This window comes from Plasmodium gallinaceum (genome assembly GCF_900005855.1).
Source record: "Plasmodium gallinaceum strain 8A genome assembly, contig: PGAL8A_v1_108, whole genome shotgun sequence".
NCBI classification, from domain to species: domain Eukaryota; phylum Apicomplexa; class Aconoidasida; order Haemosporida; family Plasmodiidae; genus Plasmodium; species Plasmodium gallinaceum.
In genome coordinates, this window is record NW_021628228.1 from 1,050,179 (window position 1) to 1,070,578 (window position 20,400).

Sequence of the window (20,400 nt, forward strand, 5' to 3'; positions counted from 1 at the left end):
AATTATAAAAAAAAAAAAAAAAAAAAAAAAAAAAAATATTATTCTACAAATACATATATGTACAATTTTTTTTTTTAAATTAAAATCTTAATAATAAAAGTGTATATGAAGGGTTATGTAAAAAGAAGAAATATTTAAATAAATTTTATAAAAATTTTTTTTTCTTTTTTTTTTTTTTTAAAGGAAAATTAAATAAAATAATATTATGTGAAAAAGATAATAAGTTATATGTACTTAAAAAATACAATAAAAAATGGCTAGAAAAAAAAAGAGATTTTTACAAAAATACTAATAATGAGGTTATTTTAAAATCGAAATTTGATGATTTAAAAACAGAATTAAAGATATTAATTGATATAAATAATGAATATTGTTTAAGTTGTGAAAAAATTATAACAGATTATAATAAGATTTATGTTTTAAATGAATATATGGAAAACGAGAGTATATTAAAATATGATGAATTTTTTTTTGTTTTAGATAAAGAAGAATCATTTTTTATTCCACTAGCTGTTATAAAATGTATAATTAAAAATATTTTAAAATCTTTTCTTTATCTTCATAAAAAAAAAAATATTTGTCATAGAGATATTAAACCATCTAACATTTTATTAAGTAAAAATGGGAAAATTAAATTATGTGATTATGGTGAATCACAATATATGACTGATAAAAAAATCAGAGGAACAAAAGTAATTATAAATAAAATAATAAATTAAATAATGCATAAAAATAAATATGTAATAAAATAATAAATAAAATAATACATAAAAATAAATATGTAATAAAATAATGCATAAAAATATGTAATAAATAAATGAAAAAAGTCAACATAGAAAAACAAAAATGAAAAATTTTTTTTTTTTAAAGGGTACTTATGAATTTATGCCTCCTGAATTTTTTTCTAAAGAATCTTATTATGATGGTGAAAAAGTTGACATATGGAGTTTAGGAATTTGCTTATATGCTTTATTTTATCGTGTTTTACCTTTTAATTCTAAAAATTCATTAATTCAATTATTTAATGATATAGGAAAGGCAGAAATTGAATATCATAAAGATAGGAATTATTTTTTATTTCAAATTACGAAAAAAAAATGTAATTGCTCTAATAATTTTTTAACAAGTGAAGATATTAATTTTTTGAAATGTTTTTTAAAAAAAAATCCAAATGAACGACATACTTCTGAACAAGCATTAGTAAGAGATTAACGAAAAAAAAATATAAATTTTTAATTATTAAAAATTGGCATATATATATATATATATATATTTTTTTTTTTTTTTTTTTTTAATAGAAAAATAATTGGTTGAATGATGTAAATTACAAATATATAGAAGATTATGCTGAAGAAATTTATAAAAGAAAAATAAATCATAGTTTTGAATAAATAGTATTTTTTAATTTTTCAAGCTCATCATTATTTATATAATGTTTTCCTTTTAATTTTCCAAATATATCCACCTACAGAAAATTATAAAAATATAAAAAAGAAAATAATAAAAATTGAAGAGATAATTTTTTTTTTTTTTTTTTTTTTTGTCAATTTTTTCAAGTCTATTACTTTCTTTTTGTTTTTTTCCTTACTTGATTTAAAGAAGGAACATAAAATTTTTTTTTGTGAAGATAACAAAATTTAATATATCTAAATAACAATTTGATTAGTAACTTGTGAGCTTGAGAATATATTCCTTTACAATCTTTATAAATTTTTAAATCTATGTCAAACATATCTTTTTTCTTTTCTTCTAATTCTATTAATTTTTTTTTTAAATTTTCTTTATGTTCTTTAAAAAAAGAGAATAGTATACTTAGAGTTCTGCATATATCACATAAAGAACTTCTTATCTTTTTCATTTCAATAAAACAAGCACTTCTATTACTTAAAATGGTACAGTAATATATACTTTTTTCACTTAAAAAAAATAAAATTAATAAAATGAAATGGGTATTTAATAAGAAAATATATATATATATATAATTATTATAAATATTAAACAAATATAGAATTTCTTAAAAATGAAACGTTTATTCATTCTTTTGTTAATTAAATAATATTATAATGTATTTAATATCTTTTTAAAAAGTAAAATTTTATCTTTTTTATTTTATTTTATTTTTATTTTTTTCTTACTTTTGATAATTATGTATTATATCATTATATATTTCAGATGCCGTATAAAATTTTTTTTGTGAAAATAAGATATCAGCTTTATTTTTCAAAGATTCTATATCATATTTGTCATAAGAGTTTTTTATCTTTGATTCTTTTTGTATATGAATAGCTAGTGGGAAAATTTCTGAAAAAAAATTATGGAATGTATTCAAAGAAACACAGATATCATCATAAATAGAACTGGTATCTAATATATATTTGTCTGAAATATCATATTTCTTTTTGTTATTATCTACTATTTTTTTGTCTTCTTTTTTTTTAAAGTCATACACTTCTTCAATTAAAAAATTATTTTTATATTGTTCTTTCTCAAATTTTATATTTTTTTCTATCTCTTTATTTTTTGAAATGTTAAAAAATAAAAATTTATCTTCATTTTTTTCACCAAAATCTATTAGCTCATTGCTTTTTTTAATTTCATTTTTTTTTATTTCTAATTTATTACTAATTTTGTTTTTCAAATTTTCCTTTTTAGAAAATTTTTTATTTTCCTCTTTAAATCTGGGATCTTCAATGTATTCTTTACTATTCTTATTATTTCTTTTATTATTATATAATTCTAAATATTTTTTATAATTTTCTTCATCATTTAAAGCTTTATAAACTTCACATATTCTGTAATAACTTTTTAAATTATCTTCATCTAGTTTTTGTGCTTTCAAAGCATCTTCTAAACTCTTATCAAAATTTCCAATTCTTTGAAAAAAATAAAAAAATATACAATTTTTTTTTATTCTACTTTTTTTTTTTTTTTTCTCTTTTTTATGTTTTTATTTTATTTTATTTTATTTTTTTTTTTAATACTTAAAATATGCCAGTGATCTATTAGTATATAAAATAGAGCTATGTGGTGCATAATTGATACTTCTAGTATAATGAAAAATTGCTAACTAAAAATGTTTAAAAAAAAATACACATATATATAAATTATTATTTCTAATTAAAACATATTTAGATGCATATATTTTTACCTCATAATCTCCATTTTTAAATAAAATGTTTCCTTGTTCTTTTTCTTCTTCAGATTTCAATAAAAAATCAATATTTTCTTTCATTATAGAAAAAAAAAAAAAAAAAAACAATCATAAAAAAAAAATTCAAATGTAGATACGAATTTAGAAAATTGTAAAAAACAAAATTACATAAAAAAAAAATTAATATTTTTTTTTTTATGGTTTTTGAATAAAATTCACGAAAAATGTCTAATATATAATATTTTTTAATTATGTATTTAATTATAAGTTTATATATTCTATTATACGGATTCTAGATGTATTTTTTAATTAAAATCATTTTTTTTTTTTTTTCTTAATATAACAAAAAAAAAAAAAAAAAAAAAAAAAATTAAAAAAAAAAAAAATTTAAAAAAAAAAAAAAAAAAAAAAAAAAAAAAAAAAAAAAAAAAAATTAAAAATCAATATACTTTAATGTAAAATTAAAAAAAAAATGCAGATGCAAAAAAAAAAAAAAAAAAAAATAAAGATTATTGGAAAGAAAAATGAAAATATAATATATATGAAGATTTTTATTTTTATAAATTAAAAAAAATAAAAAAATAAAAAGTGACACTATAATTCTATTTATACTTTTTTTTTAGAAAAACACTTTTATTATAAATATCTTTTGTAGATAAGATTTTTATTTTTTTTTTTTCTTCATTAACTTTATCATTTAATTTATTTTTATTTTCTTCTGATTCTTTATCTTTTTCATTCCTTTTATTCTCTATTATTTTATCTTCACACATTTCAATATTTTCTAATTCTCTTTCTACTTCTTTATATTCTACTTTTTCATCGTCTTCCTTTAGAAATTCTATGTAATCAGGTTTTAATAAAAAGTTTGAGTTACCTTTTTTTAAGCCTATTTCATTTATTTCTTTTATTAAACTTTGCATATTTTCTTTTAAAATGATATTTTCAGTTTTCTTTAAGGAAAAAAAAAGAAAATAAAATAAAATAATAAAAAATTGGAATTTGAAAAAATATTTTTAATTTTTTGAAATTACAGTTGCTGAAATTTTTGTATCCATATTATTTATTTGCTCTCTTAATTTATGTTCTGATATTTTGAAAATACTTTCTCTATCATTTTTTTTTTTTTCTAAAGAATTCATTATATTATCTGACAAAATGTATAATTAAATTTTGTTTTTTATATATTATTTTCAATAATATTATATACATATATATATACATATATATATATAAATAATTAAGTTTATTTATTTCTTACTTATATCAGAAGATAAAAATTCGCAATTTTGTTTTAAATATTTGACATCCTTAATACTTTCATCTATATCCATTAATAAAAAATTTAAATAATTATTTTTAATTTTATTTTTATAAATATCTCCTTTTTTTTTTTAAAAAAAAAAAAAAAAAAAAAAAAAAAGGAATATATATGTATATATAGAGTAAGATAATTATGTATTTATAAAAATGTCTATTTTAATTACAGTAATATTTTGTTGTAACTCAAAATTTTCAATCATTATTTGATTAAAATCCAAAATGTGTTTTTGAATTATCTTCTTTTTTAAAAAAATATTTTTTTTTGAATCAAAATCATATCCTATAACCTGATGAAAAAAAATATATATTCATATATATATATACAGTTGTAATATTTTTTTAATTTTTTTAATTTTTTAATTTTTTTTTTTTTTTTTTTTTTTTTTTACATTTTCATATTTTTGTTCTACTAAAACATCAAAATTCATACATTCATGAATGAATTTCTTTTCAAAATTTTTTTTTTTATCTATTAACAAGTCTTGTAATTTTAAAGTGTTGTTATACTTCTATAAAACAAAGAAAAACAATATAAATAAAATACATATATATATATATATATATATACATGTTATTAATAGATATATTTTTTATTTTTTTTTTTTTTTTTACTTCTGTTATAAGTTTTTTCTTTTCCTGTAGTAATTCATTATCAATCTAAAAAAAATAAAAACAATTTTTTTTTAAATGTCTATATTAAAATTCTATTTTGTTAAATAAATTATATGTAGACTTATATTTCTTTATTATTTATATTTTTTTTTTTTTTTTTTTTATTTTTATATGCAAATGTGATAATTCATATTTATTTTTACTTCTATTAAATTCATATTATTTATTAAATTGCAAAGATCTCTTAAAAGAATTTCAACTTTTTTTTGTTTCTTTTCTGCATTTTCTAATATTTTAAATTTATTTTCTTCATTTTTTAAAATGGCATATATTGAAATACAATAAAATTCGTGTAACATTATTAGTTTATGTATGTTGTATCTATAAAAAAAAAAAAATAAAATAAAATAAAATAAAATAATTAATTAGACAACAAGACTCTTTTCAATTAAACTTATTAATATTTTTGTTACTTTTTTTTTTGTAATAATTTTAATTTTTTGTTAAATTCCTCACATTGTTCATTTATTTGATAACTAAAATAAAAAAATTAAAAATAAGAAATAAAATAAAATATTAATAAAATATTAATAAAACATTAATAAAATAAATAAATTAACATGTAATTTTTTATATCTATAATTTTATTCCTAATATCATTTTTTTTTTTTTGATATATATCTAAATTTTCCGAGTCTATATTTTCACAATTTTGATCTTTTTGATCATTTTCATTCTTTTCATTCTTTTCATTATTTTTGTTATTTTTTATAATATCTCTAAAAAAGTAAAAAAAGAAATAATAATAATAATAATTATGAAAAATCGTTAGAATAATAAAATATAATAATATATATATATATATAACTTTTCGGTAGTTTTGTTTATTTCTTTATTTAAGTTAAAAAATTCATTATATTTTTTTCCATATAAATTATTATCTTCATTTTCGTCTAATATTGAATTATATTTATTTTCATTTTCAATTTTCAATTTATTCAATTGTATTTTTAAAAAAATTTCTTCATCATATATATTCGAAGTATTTACAACTTCATTTTTTTCTTTTTCTATATAATCTTTTTTAAATAAATTTATATCAATCATATGAGAAAAAGATTTTGTCATATATTTTTCTATTTCTTCTAGACACAATTTAAGTTTATTTGATAAAAAATTTATTTCTTTTAAGTAATTTTTTTTTTCTTCTTTTAAATTTAAAAAATTTGTATGAAATTTTTTTCTTTGCTGTTAGATATATTAAAAAAAAGAAAAATTCATTAAAATGTCATTATTATAAAATATTTAAAATGGGTATAAAATATATATATATAAAACCATAAAAAATAACTGTAATTACAATATAAAGTGTATCTTTGAAGTAAAAATATAAATAAAATATTTACTTGATTCATTAATATTTGCAAAACATAACATTGAATCCTTTTTCTAGAATTTGTAAATAATTCATAAGGATAATATAATAAATAATTCCATTGAACATTGTCTATATCGTTATCTGATATATTTGGATTAAATAAATTTGAATATAAAAAATTCAAATTAATATTAGTACATGGATAATAATGTATAAAAAAGATAGAAGAAAAATCTTCTAAATATCGATCAATATAATCTTTTTGTGTTTTCAAGAAAAATAAGACATTATTTTTTTCAACATTTTGTAAAAAATGTTGCTCTTTTATTTGAAGAAATCTTAAAAATTTTATTTTATTTTTATATATAAAACAACTATCAGGATTTTTTTTTTTATATACATTTGCAATATATGTTTTTTTGTTAAAACCATACAGGATATCTATTTCATTTAATATATTACATTTATATTCTAATTTTTTTATAATTTTTTCTTTTTCTTTTTTTTGTTTTTCAAACGTTCTTTTGATTTTTTCAAATTCGTTGATAAGTATTTCTGACTCGTTAATATGCTTTTTATCAAAAAAAAATATGCTTCTTTCTAATTTTACACAGGTATTTTTGTTATTTTCATTAATTAATTCCTTTAGTTGATTTCTTAAATGATTAACTTGTTCTTTTTCTTCTCTTTCTTTCTTGTTTAATTCATACAAATAGAATTTATTTTTATAATTTTTTAAACAAGATGAAAAGGAAAAATCATAATTATTTTCATTGAGAAATGTAAATATAATAGATTCACTATCAAAAAAAAAATTGGTTGTATTTGATGAAATTTTATTTTCTAATTTTTCTTTTTTAATTTTTTCTTTGTTACTTTCTGGTGATATTATATCAAAAAAAAATTTTTTTTTCTTATTATGCATTTCTTTTCTACATAAAGTGGCATTAATTTTAAAAAAATTTATATTGAAATTTTTTAGACAAAAATTTATATCATTAGAACAGATAAATGATTCATTTAATTCATTTAAAGAAAAAAATATTTTTTCATCATAATTTTTTGTAAAAACATTATTAAAGTATGTAGTTATAAAATTATCATTTAAAATAATTCTACTGTTCTCATTTTTTTTTTCATTTTCATCTTCTACTTTATTTATATCTCTAACAAATACATTTTCTTTTAAATGAAGATACTTTTTTTTTTTATTTAAAAATAAGTAATAGTTTTTATTTTTTATTTTTATTTGATAAAAGGAATTTATTTTTTCTAAGTAGGGTTGAAAACTCATATTAATTTGTGACATTATTTCAAAAGGATGAGAAAAGCAATTAAAAGAAAAAGTTATTAAAACATTTCCTTTAGTAATGATGTCTATATAACATAAATTTTTTTCTACTATTCTTTCATTAATAAATTGTAATTTTTCATTATTTATATTTAAATGAAATGATATCTCCTCTAATTCTAAAGTGTATATACTTATTTCTATCTTTTTTTTATTTTCTAAAAGGTTGTTATTTCTTTTCTTCTTTTTTCTTCTTTTTAAAAAAAAATTTTCAATTGTATTTTCTATATCGTTTTTAATCACACGAATACTTTCCTTATGATATCCACTTTTGTTTTTTATTCTGTATACAAAATTTTCTTTATTTTCAATTAGAATAAAATTATTATCTTTAGTATTATTTGTATAATCAGAAAAAATATATTTTATATAAAAAAAAAATATGTTAAAAAAATAATCAATTATAATTAAATAATTTCCTATTATCTTTCCATAAACAATATTTTTTCGTCTAATAGGACAAAAAAAAATATTTATTTTATTTGTTTTATTTAAATCTTCTTTATCTGTTAATTCTATAAAAAAAAAATAAAAGTTTCTTAAACTTTCATCTGCTACTAGAAAACAAAAATAATCATGTTGATCATTTTTATATATAGAAAAACTCGGTAGAAAATAAGTTAGTTTATCTTTTTTTTTAATACTTAAACCCTCTTCTATATTTCTAAAGAATTTTTTTATATTAATTTTATAAATAAAGTAAATAAATAGCTTTTCGTGTGGCAAAGAATAAATCAAAAAAAAATAAATAAAGTAATTTCCTATTTTAAAATATCCATTATGAATATATTCATTTAATTTATTAAAGAAACTAAATTCAATGTGTTTATTTAAAAGGGCCTTTTTCTTAAAAAAATTTTCTAGTTTATTATATAACAAAATTTTATGATTGCTCATATTAATAAAATAAAATGAACCATCAATTAAGGATAAAAATATGCAAATATTTCCTTCTAAAATTGAAAAACAATTAAATGATTTAATTTTCTTATTTGTACATATAATATTTAATTCATTATTTTTTAAAGAGTAATTTTTTAATATATATAGATTATCTAAAGTATATATGTCAGAATTTTTTATTTTTATATCAATAATTTTACTTAATGAATAATATGAACAAAAATAAAAGTTAGACGATTGTTGTAAATTAAAATTGTTTTCATCGAAATTTTTAGTATAATATAATAAACCACTATCTAATAAAATAAATAAATAATTTAAAAAAATATAAAAACTATTAATTTCATTTACTAAATATTTCTGTAAATTGATTATTGAAATAACATCAAGCAAATCAATTACCTTTTCTTCATCGTAATTAAAATTTGAAAATTTTTTTTTTTTTTTTTTTTTTAACCTATTAAAATCAAAGATACTTTTATTATTATTGCTATCATAATTACATTCTGCTAATAAATCTGAATTAAAGTAAGCATTATATACTCTCAGAGTGTTACTACTCATTGTTCTTTTAAAATTATTTGTTTTTTTATCTTCTGCTGTTTTTAATAAATTGCAATTTTTTGAATTTAATTTATTTTCTAATTCGTTTATTTCATTTAGGATATTGTTAAAAGTATTTTTATATGTGTTAGAAATATCATTCTTATAATTTTTACCTCTAGTATTAATATCCTTATTTTTAAATTCTTTGAGTTTGTTTTTACTATTATTTGTATTTATATCTAATGTTACTAAATCTAGTTCTCCATCATTTTTATTGTGTATTAAATTATTATTATGAATAGAGCATTTTAAGTTATTTATATTTTTCTTTTTAATTTTATTTTTTTTAAATAAGCATTTAACATTTATATAATTTCCTTCAATAGAATTAACCTACAAAGTAAAATATTATATTTGTAATTTTTAAAAAAAAGAAAAAGAAGTTTTACATTAATCTAATTACTTTTGATCATTTTATGTAAATATTTTCTTTTTTAACATATATAAAAAAGTTTTAACTTTTTGACTTAAATTTTTTTTATATACATGAAATTACTTTTACATATTCTAACTATTTTTTAAAAATATAAATTACACTTTTTTTTTTTTTTTTTTTTTTTTTTTTAAATACACTTGTTTCATATATATTTTTCTTATTAAAAGAATAATCTAATTTGTTATCTTTTATGTTGAATATTTATGTTAATGTGTTACTTTTTTAAAAATATGAAGGGGAATTAAGTCATAATTTATTTTAAAACATATAATTTCTCTTGTTTTAAATGAGATAAATAAGTAATTTTGTTTATAAAATAAGGAAGTTATTTTGGAGTAATTATTAAAACATTTAAAACATAGAAAGTGTCTAGAATTATTTGAAAAATTTAAAAAAAGCAATTTATTGTTCTCAAAACATATAATAAATATATAGAAATCTATCCATATTGTTGTGATAATTGAATTATTAAAAATCAATTCTTTTGAAGCATTTACATTTTTTAAATTAACAGAATTTTTATTCAGAATACTATATACAATACTTTTTTTTGACAAAAAAATAATTTTGCTTTCATCATAAGGACACAATGCTATTTTTTTTAAATTAATAGATGCATTTGGAATGAAAACTTTTTTTAAAGATACTTCCTTTTTATTTAATAATTCAAATATATAAACAAAATATTCTTTGTTATTATATTTTAAATTTGAATTATTAAAAATATTAACATTCATATAATTATTTGTGTTACTATAATTTCCTGTACTTTCTTTTTCCTCATTTTCATTGTTATTTATTAAATTATCTTCTTTGCTATTTAATTTGATCTCGTTAGTAATTCTCTTATCTTTTTCATTTTTTTCTCTTTTTAATAAAACAAAAATATTATCATTTGTTAATATTATATCTTTTATGGATGATTTTATTTCTTTTGTGAAATTTATATCAAAAGTATTTAAGTCATCAGTATCAAAAGTAATAAAATATAGTATATTAATAAAATTCTTATTTATCACTAATACTAACGAATGATTTTGTTTATTACAAAAAAAATTCTTTATATGAAATGTATGATTTACTTTTTCATCTAAAGTATTTATTAACTTTATTTTTATTTCTTTTTTTAAATTTTCTGAATTATTGGATTCACAAAGAACTTCTTTAAAGTTGTCGTTAGAAATGATACACAAATATTTTTTCTCATTTTTTATTAAATCTAGAAAACATATGTAATTATCGATTAAAAAACAAAAAACATTGTTGCTTATGAATTGAAAACGACCTTCCAAATTATATTGCATGGTTGTTTAAAATAAAAATAAACTTTTATAATCAATTGATCAAAACTATTAAAAAAAAAAAAAAAAAAAAAAAAAAAAGGTAAATAATTGAATTATTAAATAATTAATTTAATAAATTTGAGTAAAACTATAATTCTAAGTTTTACTAAATGAAAAGAAAATGTAGACTAAATTTATATATATATATATTTAAAAAAAAAAAAAAATTTTTTTTTATTTGTGTCTTATATATTTTTTAATAGGAGTTTATATTAAAAAAAAAAAAAAAAAAAAGACATTATTAAATATCATTTTTATCTCTTTAAAAGTTTAAATTGATTTTTAAATCTTTTATGTTATAATAATTTAAAAAAATTATTCATTTTTACATTGAAAAATATTAATGTAAATTGTTTGAAAAAATAATAGATATATTTATTTAGGTTTATCTATTTTATTTGTAGCTCAAAAACAATTATTTGTCGTTTTTTTTTTTTTTTTTTTTTTTTTTTTTTTTTTTCCTTTTTATAAATAACATTTAAAGATAAATATTGTAAAAAGTAATAACTTTTTAAAAATACTTTTAAAAAAATTTAAAGCTTTAATTTTTTTTTTTTTTTTTTTTTTATTTTACTACATCGATTTAAGTATAAAGGTTATTTATTAATTATTTACGATATTTTTATATTTTGTTTATTTTATTTTTAATTTTTGTTAATAACTTTGTTATAAAAACGACAATTTGTTATGTTTCTAGCGTTTAATACTAAATTTTAAAGCTTTTTTATTTTTTTAAAATTATAATAATAATAATAATTTTTTTTATTAATTTTATAATTTTGTTATATATAATTTTTAATAAAATTATTATTTTCTCCTTATAAATAGCAAATTTTTTTTTTTTTTTTATTCATTTTTTTTTAATATATATATATATATTTTTTTTCTATTATATATCACTATGCATTTTTATTTTATTCAGAATATTTTATAAACCATTTTTTTTTTTTTTAATATCTATTTAGCTAAACGTGGTTTTTTTCTTTGATTTTCTTATAAATTATATAAAACTTAAAAAAAGAAAAGAAAAAAGTGAATTAAAATATTATAGAAATTAAAAATAAAGGACAAAATTTAGCAAAATAATAAATTAATAAGTAAAAAAAAATGTCATTTTTAAGTAGCCCATCTACAAACCATATGATCACTAATTTAACGAAAAGAACAAATGAATTTCAGTCAAAAATAGATCATATATTAAATACTATAAGTACAGAAAGTTTACCATTTCAAAAAAAATCTTTTGTTTGTTGTGTTAATTGTTTTGATACATATAATACTGACTTTGAATCAATTGGGAAATGTGTTAATAACTGTCAAAAGGGAACAGAGCATTTTGTTCAGGTTGTTCAGAATGAAATGCAAAATTTACAAAATAATTTACAATCATGTCAGCAAGTAAGGAAAATAAATATATAAATATATATAAATATTTAATATATATACATATATTTATGTACGTTTTTTTTTTTTTTTTTTTTTTTTTCTTTTTAGTCATGCTTTTATAAGTATTCTCCTAATTATGCTAAAAGTAATGCAAGCATAGACGGACCTACTATAGAAAAAGAAATGGAGTGTTGTGTAGTAAAATGTTTTGATAAACATGAACCTATGTTACCAGAAATATCTGATAGATTACACAAAACATTAAAAGAAGAAATGAAATAAAATAACATATAAAAAAAAAAAAAAAAAAAAATTAATTTTTTGTTAAATTTATTATAATTATATTATTATGTTTTTTTTTTAAGACTTTTATGATTTTCAAATATAGCACATAAATAGTAAATTTAAAGAAGGGTTATATATATATATATATATATATATTATTTTTATTTATAATAATAGAAACTGAATTTAATATTGAAGGAAACGTTGTCTTAATAAAAATAAATATTTTTAAGTTTATAAATGTAAAATAAAAGTTGTAAATCCTATAATTCAGTATTACTGTAAAGTCTTGTTTTTTTTTATAAGAAATTTCACTATTTTTTAAAAGATTAATTAAAAGAATACATTTTTTTATATTAAAAATACTCATTTTCATATATATACATAATGGATCTTTATTAATTTATTTCACTATATCACTTATCTTTTTTTTAAAAATTAATTTCTTTATATATTACATATACATTTTGCATATAAATATAATTTAGTAAGTATATCTGTATATATTATTCATTAAATATAAATACAAAAATTTATCTTTTTTTATATAGTTTTTTTTTTTTTTTTTGAAAGGTGTAAAAAAAAAAAAAAAAAATACAATAGTTATACTTAATAAAATTAACATTTTTAAACATCTTTTTTTTATTTTTATCTTTTCATTATTTTATTACTTATTTTAATAAATTAAAAGAGAAAATATTTTTTAATATGCAAATTTAGAGATACAATGAAATAAGTTATAAATGTAACTTTTTATACCTGCAATATGGTGCTTTAAAAAAAAAAAAAAAATTAAATGAATTTAGTTATACTATATATGTAGATACAGTTGTTAAAATACAAAATATATTGTTTTTCTTTTTTTTAGTGTTTTTTTTTTTTTTTTTTTTTTTTTTTTTTGTATTATATTTAAGATATACTGTATTTAATAAATGAGCTTATTTTATCTATGCAGAAATATTTTTTAAACACTATATATTTTTGAATATATTTTGGTTTGTAAGATTTATAATATCTTTACCTTATATTTACATTTTTAATTTTTGTTTACAAATTATTTTACATAAATTTACTATGTTATATTCTTTTGTTATTTGTATGTATGTTTATTTTCTCTTACTAAAATTAGGCCTCTTCAATTCTTAATCTTTGAAAAAAGTTATTTTTCCTTTTATTTTTTAAACATGTTTCTAAAATATAATTTTTTTTTGAATATGTTTTTACATTTTTGAAATTTTTTTTAAAATTTTCCTTTATTATTAAATTAAACTGTGTATTTATATAAAGCATTTTAAGAATACTAAATACCTCTTTTTTTTTTTTTTTTCGTATTTATAGAATGTTTTTAAACATTTATTTGTTAACACTCTAAATATATATAAATATATATTTGTCTAATTTTTTTTTTTTTTTTTGTGTTAACCTTTTATTTTATTTATATGAAATATCTTATCCTTTATATTAATTTGTTTTTTTTTCTTTTTTATTCATTTTTGTAATATGATACATAACTTTTTTTCTTTTTTGTTTATTTTATTATTTTTTTTATTATGAAAAACACAGAATTTAAGTATGTGTTAAGGAATAGGATAAAAAAAATTTTTGAAAATAATAGCAACTTAAAAGTTTTAGATGATGAATTAATTAAAAAAAATAACAATGAAGATGACGATTCAAAAAAATTTGATAATTTAAAATACGTTAATTCTGATAAAATAGATTTATGTAACAGTAATAGTTATTCTACAAATTATAAGAAAATAATTATTGATGAGGAAGATAATTCTTTTAACTACAATAAAAATTCTATTTTTTTTAACGGTAAAAATTATTTGATAATTGAAAATTACACATCCGTTATATATGAAAATTGTGAAGAAAAAGTAAATATGGTTCTAGCAAATAAAAGTATACCAGAAGGAAGAATAGAAATCCAAATAAATGGAAAGGAATCTTATATAATACCTTGTAGTATTTATAAAAATATATTAAGTTGTTTTTTTCCACAGCTTGAAAAAGGAATATATCATTTATCTTTTTTTATCAATAAAGAAATGATACTTATAAAGTTATTGCGCCCAGGCTTAGAATTAACTGAAAAGTTAAAATTTTTGTCATTGCATGTTATTGAAATAACTGACTTTGGTTATTACCTAAAAAATAAAAATAGGAGAAGTAAAAACTATAACATTAGCATAAATAATAATATATACACAAACAAAGAGCTTATAAAATTGTACAATAGTATTTACAAGAATTATAGAGATATTTATTGTGAGAATAAGAGAAATCCAAAAATTGCAGTAGGTAATAATTATAAACTTCAAAATATCAGTGAATTAAATTTTTATAATTTTCTTAAATGTTATCAGGATGAATTTATTGATCATTCATTTAGAAAAAACAAAAATAAAATTGATGTGAATAATTTAAATTTTGTTTCTCAATTAAATTTAGAAAAAGGAATTCAACAAAGTAGAATACCAATTTTATATAAAAAGTTATTGTATGATAATTGCATATATGAAAATAAAATGATTATCATGCATTTCCACTCAAAATTTTTTGAGTATGATCCCTTTAATGTTATATCGGCTCATATTTTTACAAAAAGTGAATTAAAAGATGGATATACTATTTTTGCGTTTAATTTAATACCTGTATTTTATAAAGAAAATAAGGATTCTTTCTACACTCAGGTAGATGAACAAAAAGACATAGAAAAGCCTAATTTATTTAATCTATTAAGTAATTCACAAAAAAAGGGGGAAAATGAGAATATAAATTATGTTAGTACTTTATTAATGCTTAAGTCAGATGAGACTAATTGTGCAGATGTAAGAATGTGGAATTATATAGATACTATTGAATGTCAAAAAAATAAAATATCAAATAATTTTTATTTAAATAAAAGTAGTTATGAAGATGTTCATTGCCCTATACCTCATGAATTAATTAATAATAAAAACATTTTTAAAAAATATTCTGAAGGACTCAAAATTTCTGAAAAGGTCAGCATCTTTTTTGAAAATTGGAATGATGATATATTGCCTGTACAGAAATTTGTTAATTTATTTGAATATAATTTGCCCTATAAAAAAATAAAAAATTTATCCAATTTTATCAAAAATAAAAATGATGATTTCTTATTATTTAATGATTTTTATCTGAAAAATAATGGAAATAATGAAAAATGTAATTCGATAATATTAGAAGATAAAAATAATTTATCTACTTTAAAAAAATTAACAGCTGACGAAAATAAAAATAATAATGAACTGGAAAAAAATTACTCATTTGATTATCTACTTAATAATTTTGTTTCTTTTGTTCTATTAATTGAAGGAAAAATATATCATAGTGTTATTCCTATAAATAAACTTCTTTTATTATTTATAGTAAACTATTGGATGCATTTTATTGGTGTACAAAAAAAAAAATGTATATAAATAAAATAATTTTTATTTTTTTTCTTAAAATAATATTTCAATTTATAATTATTTCATTTTCATAATTTAGCTCTAAATTATCCCATGGTGATTTATGTTCATTTACTTTCACTTAAATTTCTTTAGATTTAATTAATCTATTAATATTTAATTAATATGTAATCATTTTTTTTTTTTTTTAAATTTATTTTATTAAACAAATTATCTTATCCTTTGACAATAAACATATTTAATAAAAGATATTTATTATAAAAAATTGTTTTAAATTGTATGCAAAAAAAAAAAAAAAAAAATTCAGTTAATATAAAAAGAATAATATATAAATTTTAAAATGTAAAATTATGAAAACATATTTTATTAAATGAAATGCTTTAATGAAATTACTAAAAAGACATAAAAACAATACTGTTAAAAATAAAGTAGTTAAATACTTAATTTATGTATCAATTTTTTATTGATTCATTAAAAGAATTCTTTATGGAATAAAACTATTAAAAATATAATCATATAACTTTATATATATATATATATATATATATATGTTTTTCTTCTAAATTTAAAATAAAGACATAAATATAATTTCAAAAAAAAATGAGAGATTAAAAGATAAAAAAAAAATTATGTATAAATTCATATAAGAATCTATTTTTTCTTAAAGAATTATTAAAAAAAAAAAAAATGTATTCTATTAATGTAGGCAAACACAATTTTACTGTGGTTTATATAAAACTATTTAAAAAAAAAACTTAAAATTTAAATTTTATAATCAAACATAAATAAGAATGCAAATATGCATTTCTATATATAATATTATTAAGTTTTTTTTCTTTTTTAATAGAAATTATTTTGAAAAAAAAGCATAGATAAGTCGTTTAATTCTTCCTGTTCAATTTTATTTTTGGAAGTTAAATAATCTTCTGCTTTTTTTATATTATTTAATTCACATGTAGGAATTAATTCTAATTTATGTCTTTTAACTGCAATTGCAATAATGCAAATGATTGATTTATAAATTATTTTTTTAAAAGGTAAAAGTGGTCTATGAAATAAAAAGGTTCTGCAAATATTTAAAATAATGGACGAAATAGAATTGATATATGCAGGAATATATTGAGAAATGTTGTATAAAAATTCATTTTTTCTTTCTTTTTCCACTTCATTTATTGATTTAGGAATAATAAATTCATTTTTTGTAAAAAAGTGAACAGTATACTTTGAAATATTATTGGTAAATATATCCCATAAAACCACATATAGAGATAGGTCTTCATAAACATTATCTTTATTTGTGGTATATAAATATTTACTATAATTTATTTTCAACTTTTTTTTTTCATCATCATTATCATTATCTGAACAAGAATCAAAGTTTACTGCAATATCTTTTTTAAAATTCTTCATATATTCTCCTCTAATTTTTTTTTTTTTTTCCAATAATAAATCCTGCAGATTTATTTCATCAAAATCTTCATCGGTTTCATTCACTTTATCTTCATTTTGTTCGTTCGTTTCATCTTTATTTTGATTGTTCGTTTCATTTTTATTTTGCTTGTTCGTTTCATTCATATTTTTTTCCTTAATTTCATTCATATTTTTTTCCTTAATTTCATTCGTATTTTTTTCCTTAATTTCATTCATATTTTTTTCCTTAATTTCATTAATGTTTTTTTCGTTCATTTCATAGCTTTTTTGACCATTCATTTTATCACTGCCTTTCTCTTCTACTTCATCATAAACTTTTTCATTTACATCATGATAATTTTTTTCATTAATTTCATTATCTTTCTTTTTATTAAATTCATCTTGTTCATTATATTCAATGATTTTCTCATCATAATCTTTTTTATTTTCATTAAAATATTCATACATTTTTGAATTTTCTAGAAAAATTTTATTATGATTTTGATCATCCTTTAAATTTTGGTTATCAATTTCACTTTTAAAAATGCTTTTACAATTTTCATTATAAGTATATGAATTATGTGAAAGTATTTTATCATTATTTTTATTTTCATTTGTTGAATTTAATAATATAATTTTTTTTTCATTCCTCTCTTTAGAGTATTTTAAATTAATTTCATTCATTTTTACTGATGCACAATTTATTAAATCTTGCTTTTCATAATCAAAGCCTATAACTTTTGTTGTATCAAAAATTGATGATTTCATTATATCATCGAATGAATATTTTTTTTTAAGGAATACAAAATTTTTTACTTCTTCATGCTTTTCATTCATATCATTATGTGAATCTTCCTTTTTCATATTTGTTTCAGTATTTTCTGTTTTATTTAAAAAAATTTTTTTTTCTCCATAATTTTCCTCATTTATATTTTCAGTTAAATCTTCATTTGTATTTTCATTTTCTATTTGATGAATTTTATCGGTTATACAATCATTAATATTTTTATTTATTACATTATCCTTTTTGTCAATTGAATTTTTATTTATATATGAATTATTTTTATTATCCAAAACTTCAATTAATTTTTTATTAAAATATTCATTTTTCCTTTCGTTTTCTATATCAGAGCTACTTTTAAATTTATACAAAGAATCATCAACTTCTGTTAACTTATTACAAGACTGATTTTCAAAATTATATATACCTTCTTTAGATTTAAAAAAGGTTTCACTTAAAATGTTAGAAGTTTCTTCTAATTCTTTTATATTAAAATTACTAAATTTTTCATTTTTTTCAACCTCCTTTTTGCTATTCTTTTTGTTAATAGATATTTCATCGACATAATATTCACCAATGCATTCATCTTTATAATATTTGAAAAATTTGATATCTTCATTGAAACTGACTTTTTTAGATTTTTTTTCATTAATTATTTTTATTTTATTTTTTTTATCCATTAATAGCATTTTATCATCTTCCTTTATCTCTTCAATTGATTTATCATATTTTTTTATTTCATCATTTTCAAAATTTTCCGTAATATTATCTTCTTGTATAATTTCTTTTAAACTATTTTTATTATCTTGTGTAATTTCTTTTAAACTATTTTTATTATCTTGTATAATTTCTTTTATGTTATTGTTGTTTTCATCTTCAATACTGTCAATATTTTCTCTTACTACAAATGAAATATGACCTACAGATGATTTTTTGAGCACATCTGATTTTAGACGATTATCTTCTTTATCTGTTTTATTTTCTATTTTTAACATAATTAATTTATTTTTTTGTAATTCTTCGTTTTGAATATATATTTTGTTATTTTGAATATTTACTTTATCAATATTATTAAATAAAAATTTTATATCGTAAAATTTAAAAAAAGGAAAAAATGTTAAAAACATTATGTGAATAAGCTGACATTTTTTTTTACAATCTAAATTTTCTGTAGAATTTTTTGTTTTATTTATTATTTCTTTTAATAAGTGTAAATTAAAATTCATACAATTAGTAGAGCAAAATAAATCATAGTATTCTCTTAAATATATATTCTTATTTTTTGCATCAATTTTATATTTACTTTTATTTATATTATTAAGAAAAGTATTATCACAAGCATAAAAACCACATTTATTATAACTCCTTCTATTTATACAAACATCTATTAAATCACTCTTTGAAAAATATAAAATAATTAAATTATTTAAAAATATTAACAAATTTTTTATAAAGATATTTTTATCTGTCTTTATTTCATTTTCTGTGTTTATATTAATATTTCTACTAGTATAACTATCTTCACAAGGTTTAATAACTCCGTTTATCTTAATATTTTCATTACAATTATCGTTACTCTTTCTATTTTTGTTATCATCTAAGTAGTCCTTTTCATGCTTTTCTTCATCATTATTTATTGTATTTATATAGGAACATATTTCCTCTATATTAAAAAAATCATCAAAATAAAGTTTATTTTTCTTTTTTTTAGGAATATTTATATAAATAAGTAATGTTTCTAATTTTCTATGGTATATTTTTGATAAGCTACTTATTTTTTTCTCTCTCTCAAAATTTAATTTTTCTCTATCTTCACTCATTTTATTAAGTTCAAAAAAAAAAAAAAAAAAAAAAAAAAAATAACAAGAAATTGTTTAAAAGTTTAATTTATAATATACTTGAAGTATTCATAGTATATCTACAATGTTTAAAAAAAAATTAAATTGGTATATATAAATATATATAAATATATATATATATATATGAATATTTATG

General features: G+C 16.4%; 6 protein-coding genes across 6 annotated transcripts in view; 3 read left to right on the forward strand and 3 right to left on the reverse strand.

Moving 5' to 3' along the window:
- The window catches only part of PK7 (protein kinase 7, putative), a gene marked incomplete at both ends in the record, with an annotated part of 2,728 nt that extends 1,337 nt beyond the window's left edge, over nucleotides 1-1,391 (forward strand). Inside the window, 3 exons of the mRNA XM_028670402.1 lie at nucleotides 184-692; nucleotides 871-1,200; nucleotides 1,299-1,391. Coding sequence (XP_028527158.1) covers nucleotides 184-692; nucleotides 871-1,200; nucleotides 1,299-1,391 — 932 coding nt within the window. The remainder of the gene's footprint in view (nucleotides 1-183; nucleotides 693-870; nucleotides 1,201-1,298) is intronic.
- On the reverse strand, nucleotides 1,376-3,232 carry PGAL8A_00404200 (conserved Plasmodium protein, unknown function; the record flags this gene model as incomplete). Its single annotated transcript, XM_028670403.1, has 5 exons — nucleotides 1,376-1,465; nucleotides 1,589-1,916; nucleotides 2,136-2,873; nucleotides 2,982-3,067; nucleotides 3,149-3,232. The coding sequence occupies 5 exons, from the start codon at nucleotides 3,230-3,232 to the stop codon at nucleotides 1,376-1,378; spliced, it is 1,326 nt and encodes a 441-aa protein (XP_028527159.1).
- Nucleotides 3,233-3,753: 521 nt separating this feature from the next.
- On the reverse strand, nucleotides 3,754-11,064 carry PGAL8A_00404300 (conserved Plasmodium protein, unknown function; the record flags this gene model as incomplete). Its single annotated transcript, XM_028670404.1, has 12 exons — nucleotides 3,754-4,104; nucleotides 4,186-4,301; nucleotides 4,413-4,461; nucleotides 4,639-4,761; nucleotides 4,864-4,983; nucleotides 5,087-5,131; nucleotides 5,290-5,467; nucleotides 5,560-5,622; nucleotides 5,707-5,865; nucleotides 5,955-6,334; nucleotides 6,493-9,657; nucleotides 9,979-11,064. 12 exons carry the CDS (start codon nucleotides 11,062-11,064, stop codon nucleotides 3,754-3,756), a joined length of 5,835 nt encoding a protein of 1,944 aa, XP_028527160.1.
- Nucleotides 11,065-12,210: 1,146 nt separating this feature from the next.
- On the forward strand, nucleotides 12,211-12,771 carry PGAL8A_00404400 (conserved protein, unknown function; the record flags this gene model as incomplete). The annotated part of the gene is made up of 2 exons (XM_028670405.1): nucleotides 12,211-12,501; nucleotides 12,598-12,771. The coding sequence occupies 2 exons, from the start codon at nucleotides 12,211-12,213 to the stop codon at nucleotides 12,769-12,771; spliced, it is 465 nt and encodes a 154-aa protein (XP_028527161.1).
- A 1,553-nt stretch (nucleotides 12,772-14,324) lies between these two features.
- PGAL8A_00404500 (conserved Plasmodium protein, unknown function) lies at nucleotides 14,325-16,223 on the forward strand (the record flags this gene model as incomplete). The annotated part of the gene is made up of 1 exon (XM_028670406.1): nucleotides 14,325-16,223. One exon carries the CDS (start codon nucleotides 14,325-14,327, stop codon nucleotides 16,221-16,223), a length of 1,899 nt encoding a protein of 632 aa, XP_028527162.1.
- Nucleotides 16,224-17,054: 831 nt separating this feature from the next.
- On the reverse strand, nucleotides 17,055-20,225 carry PGAL8A_00404600 (conserved Plasmodium protein, unknown function; the record flags this gene model as incomplete). The annotated part of the gene is made up of 1 exon (XM_028670407.1): nucleotides 17,055-20,225. One exon carries the CDS (start codon nucleotides 20,223-20,225, stop codon nucleotides 17,055-17,057), a length of 3,171 nt encoding a protein of 1,056 aa, XP_028527163.1.
- Nucleotides 20,226-20,400: the final 175 nt, after the last annotated feature.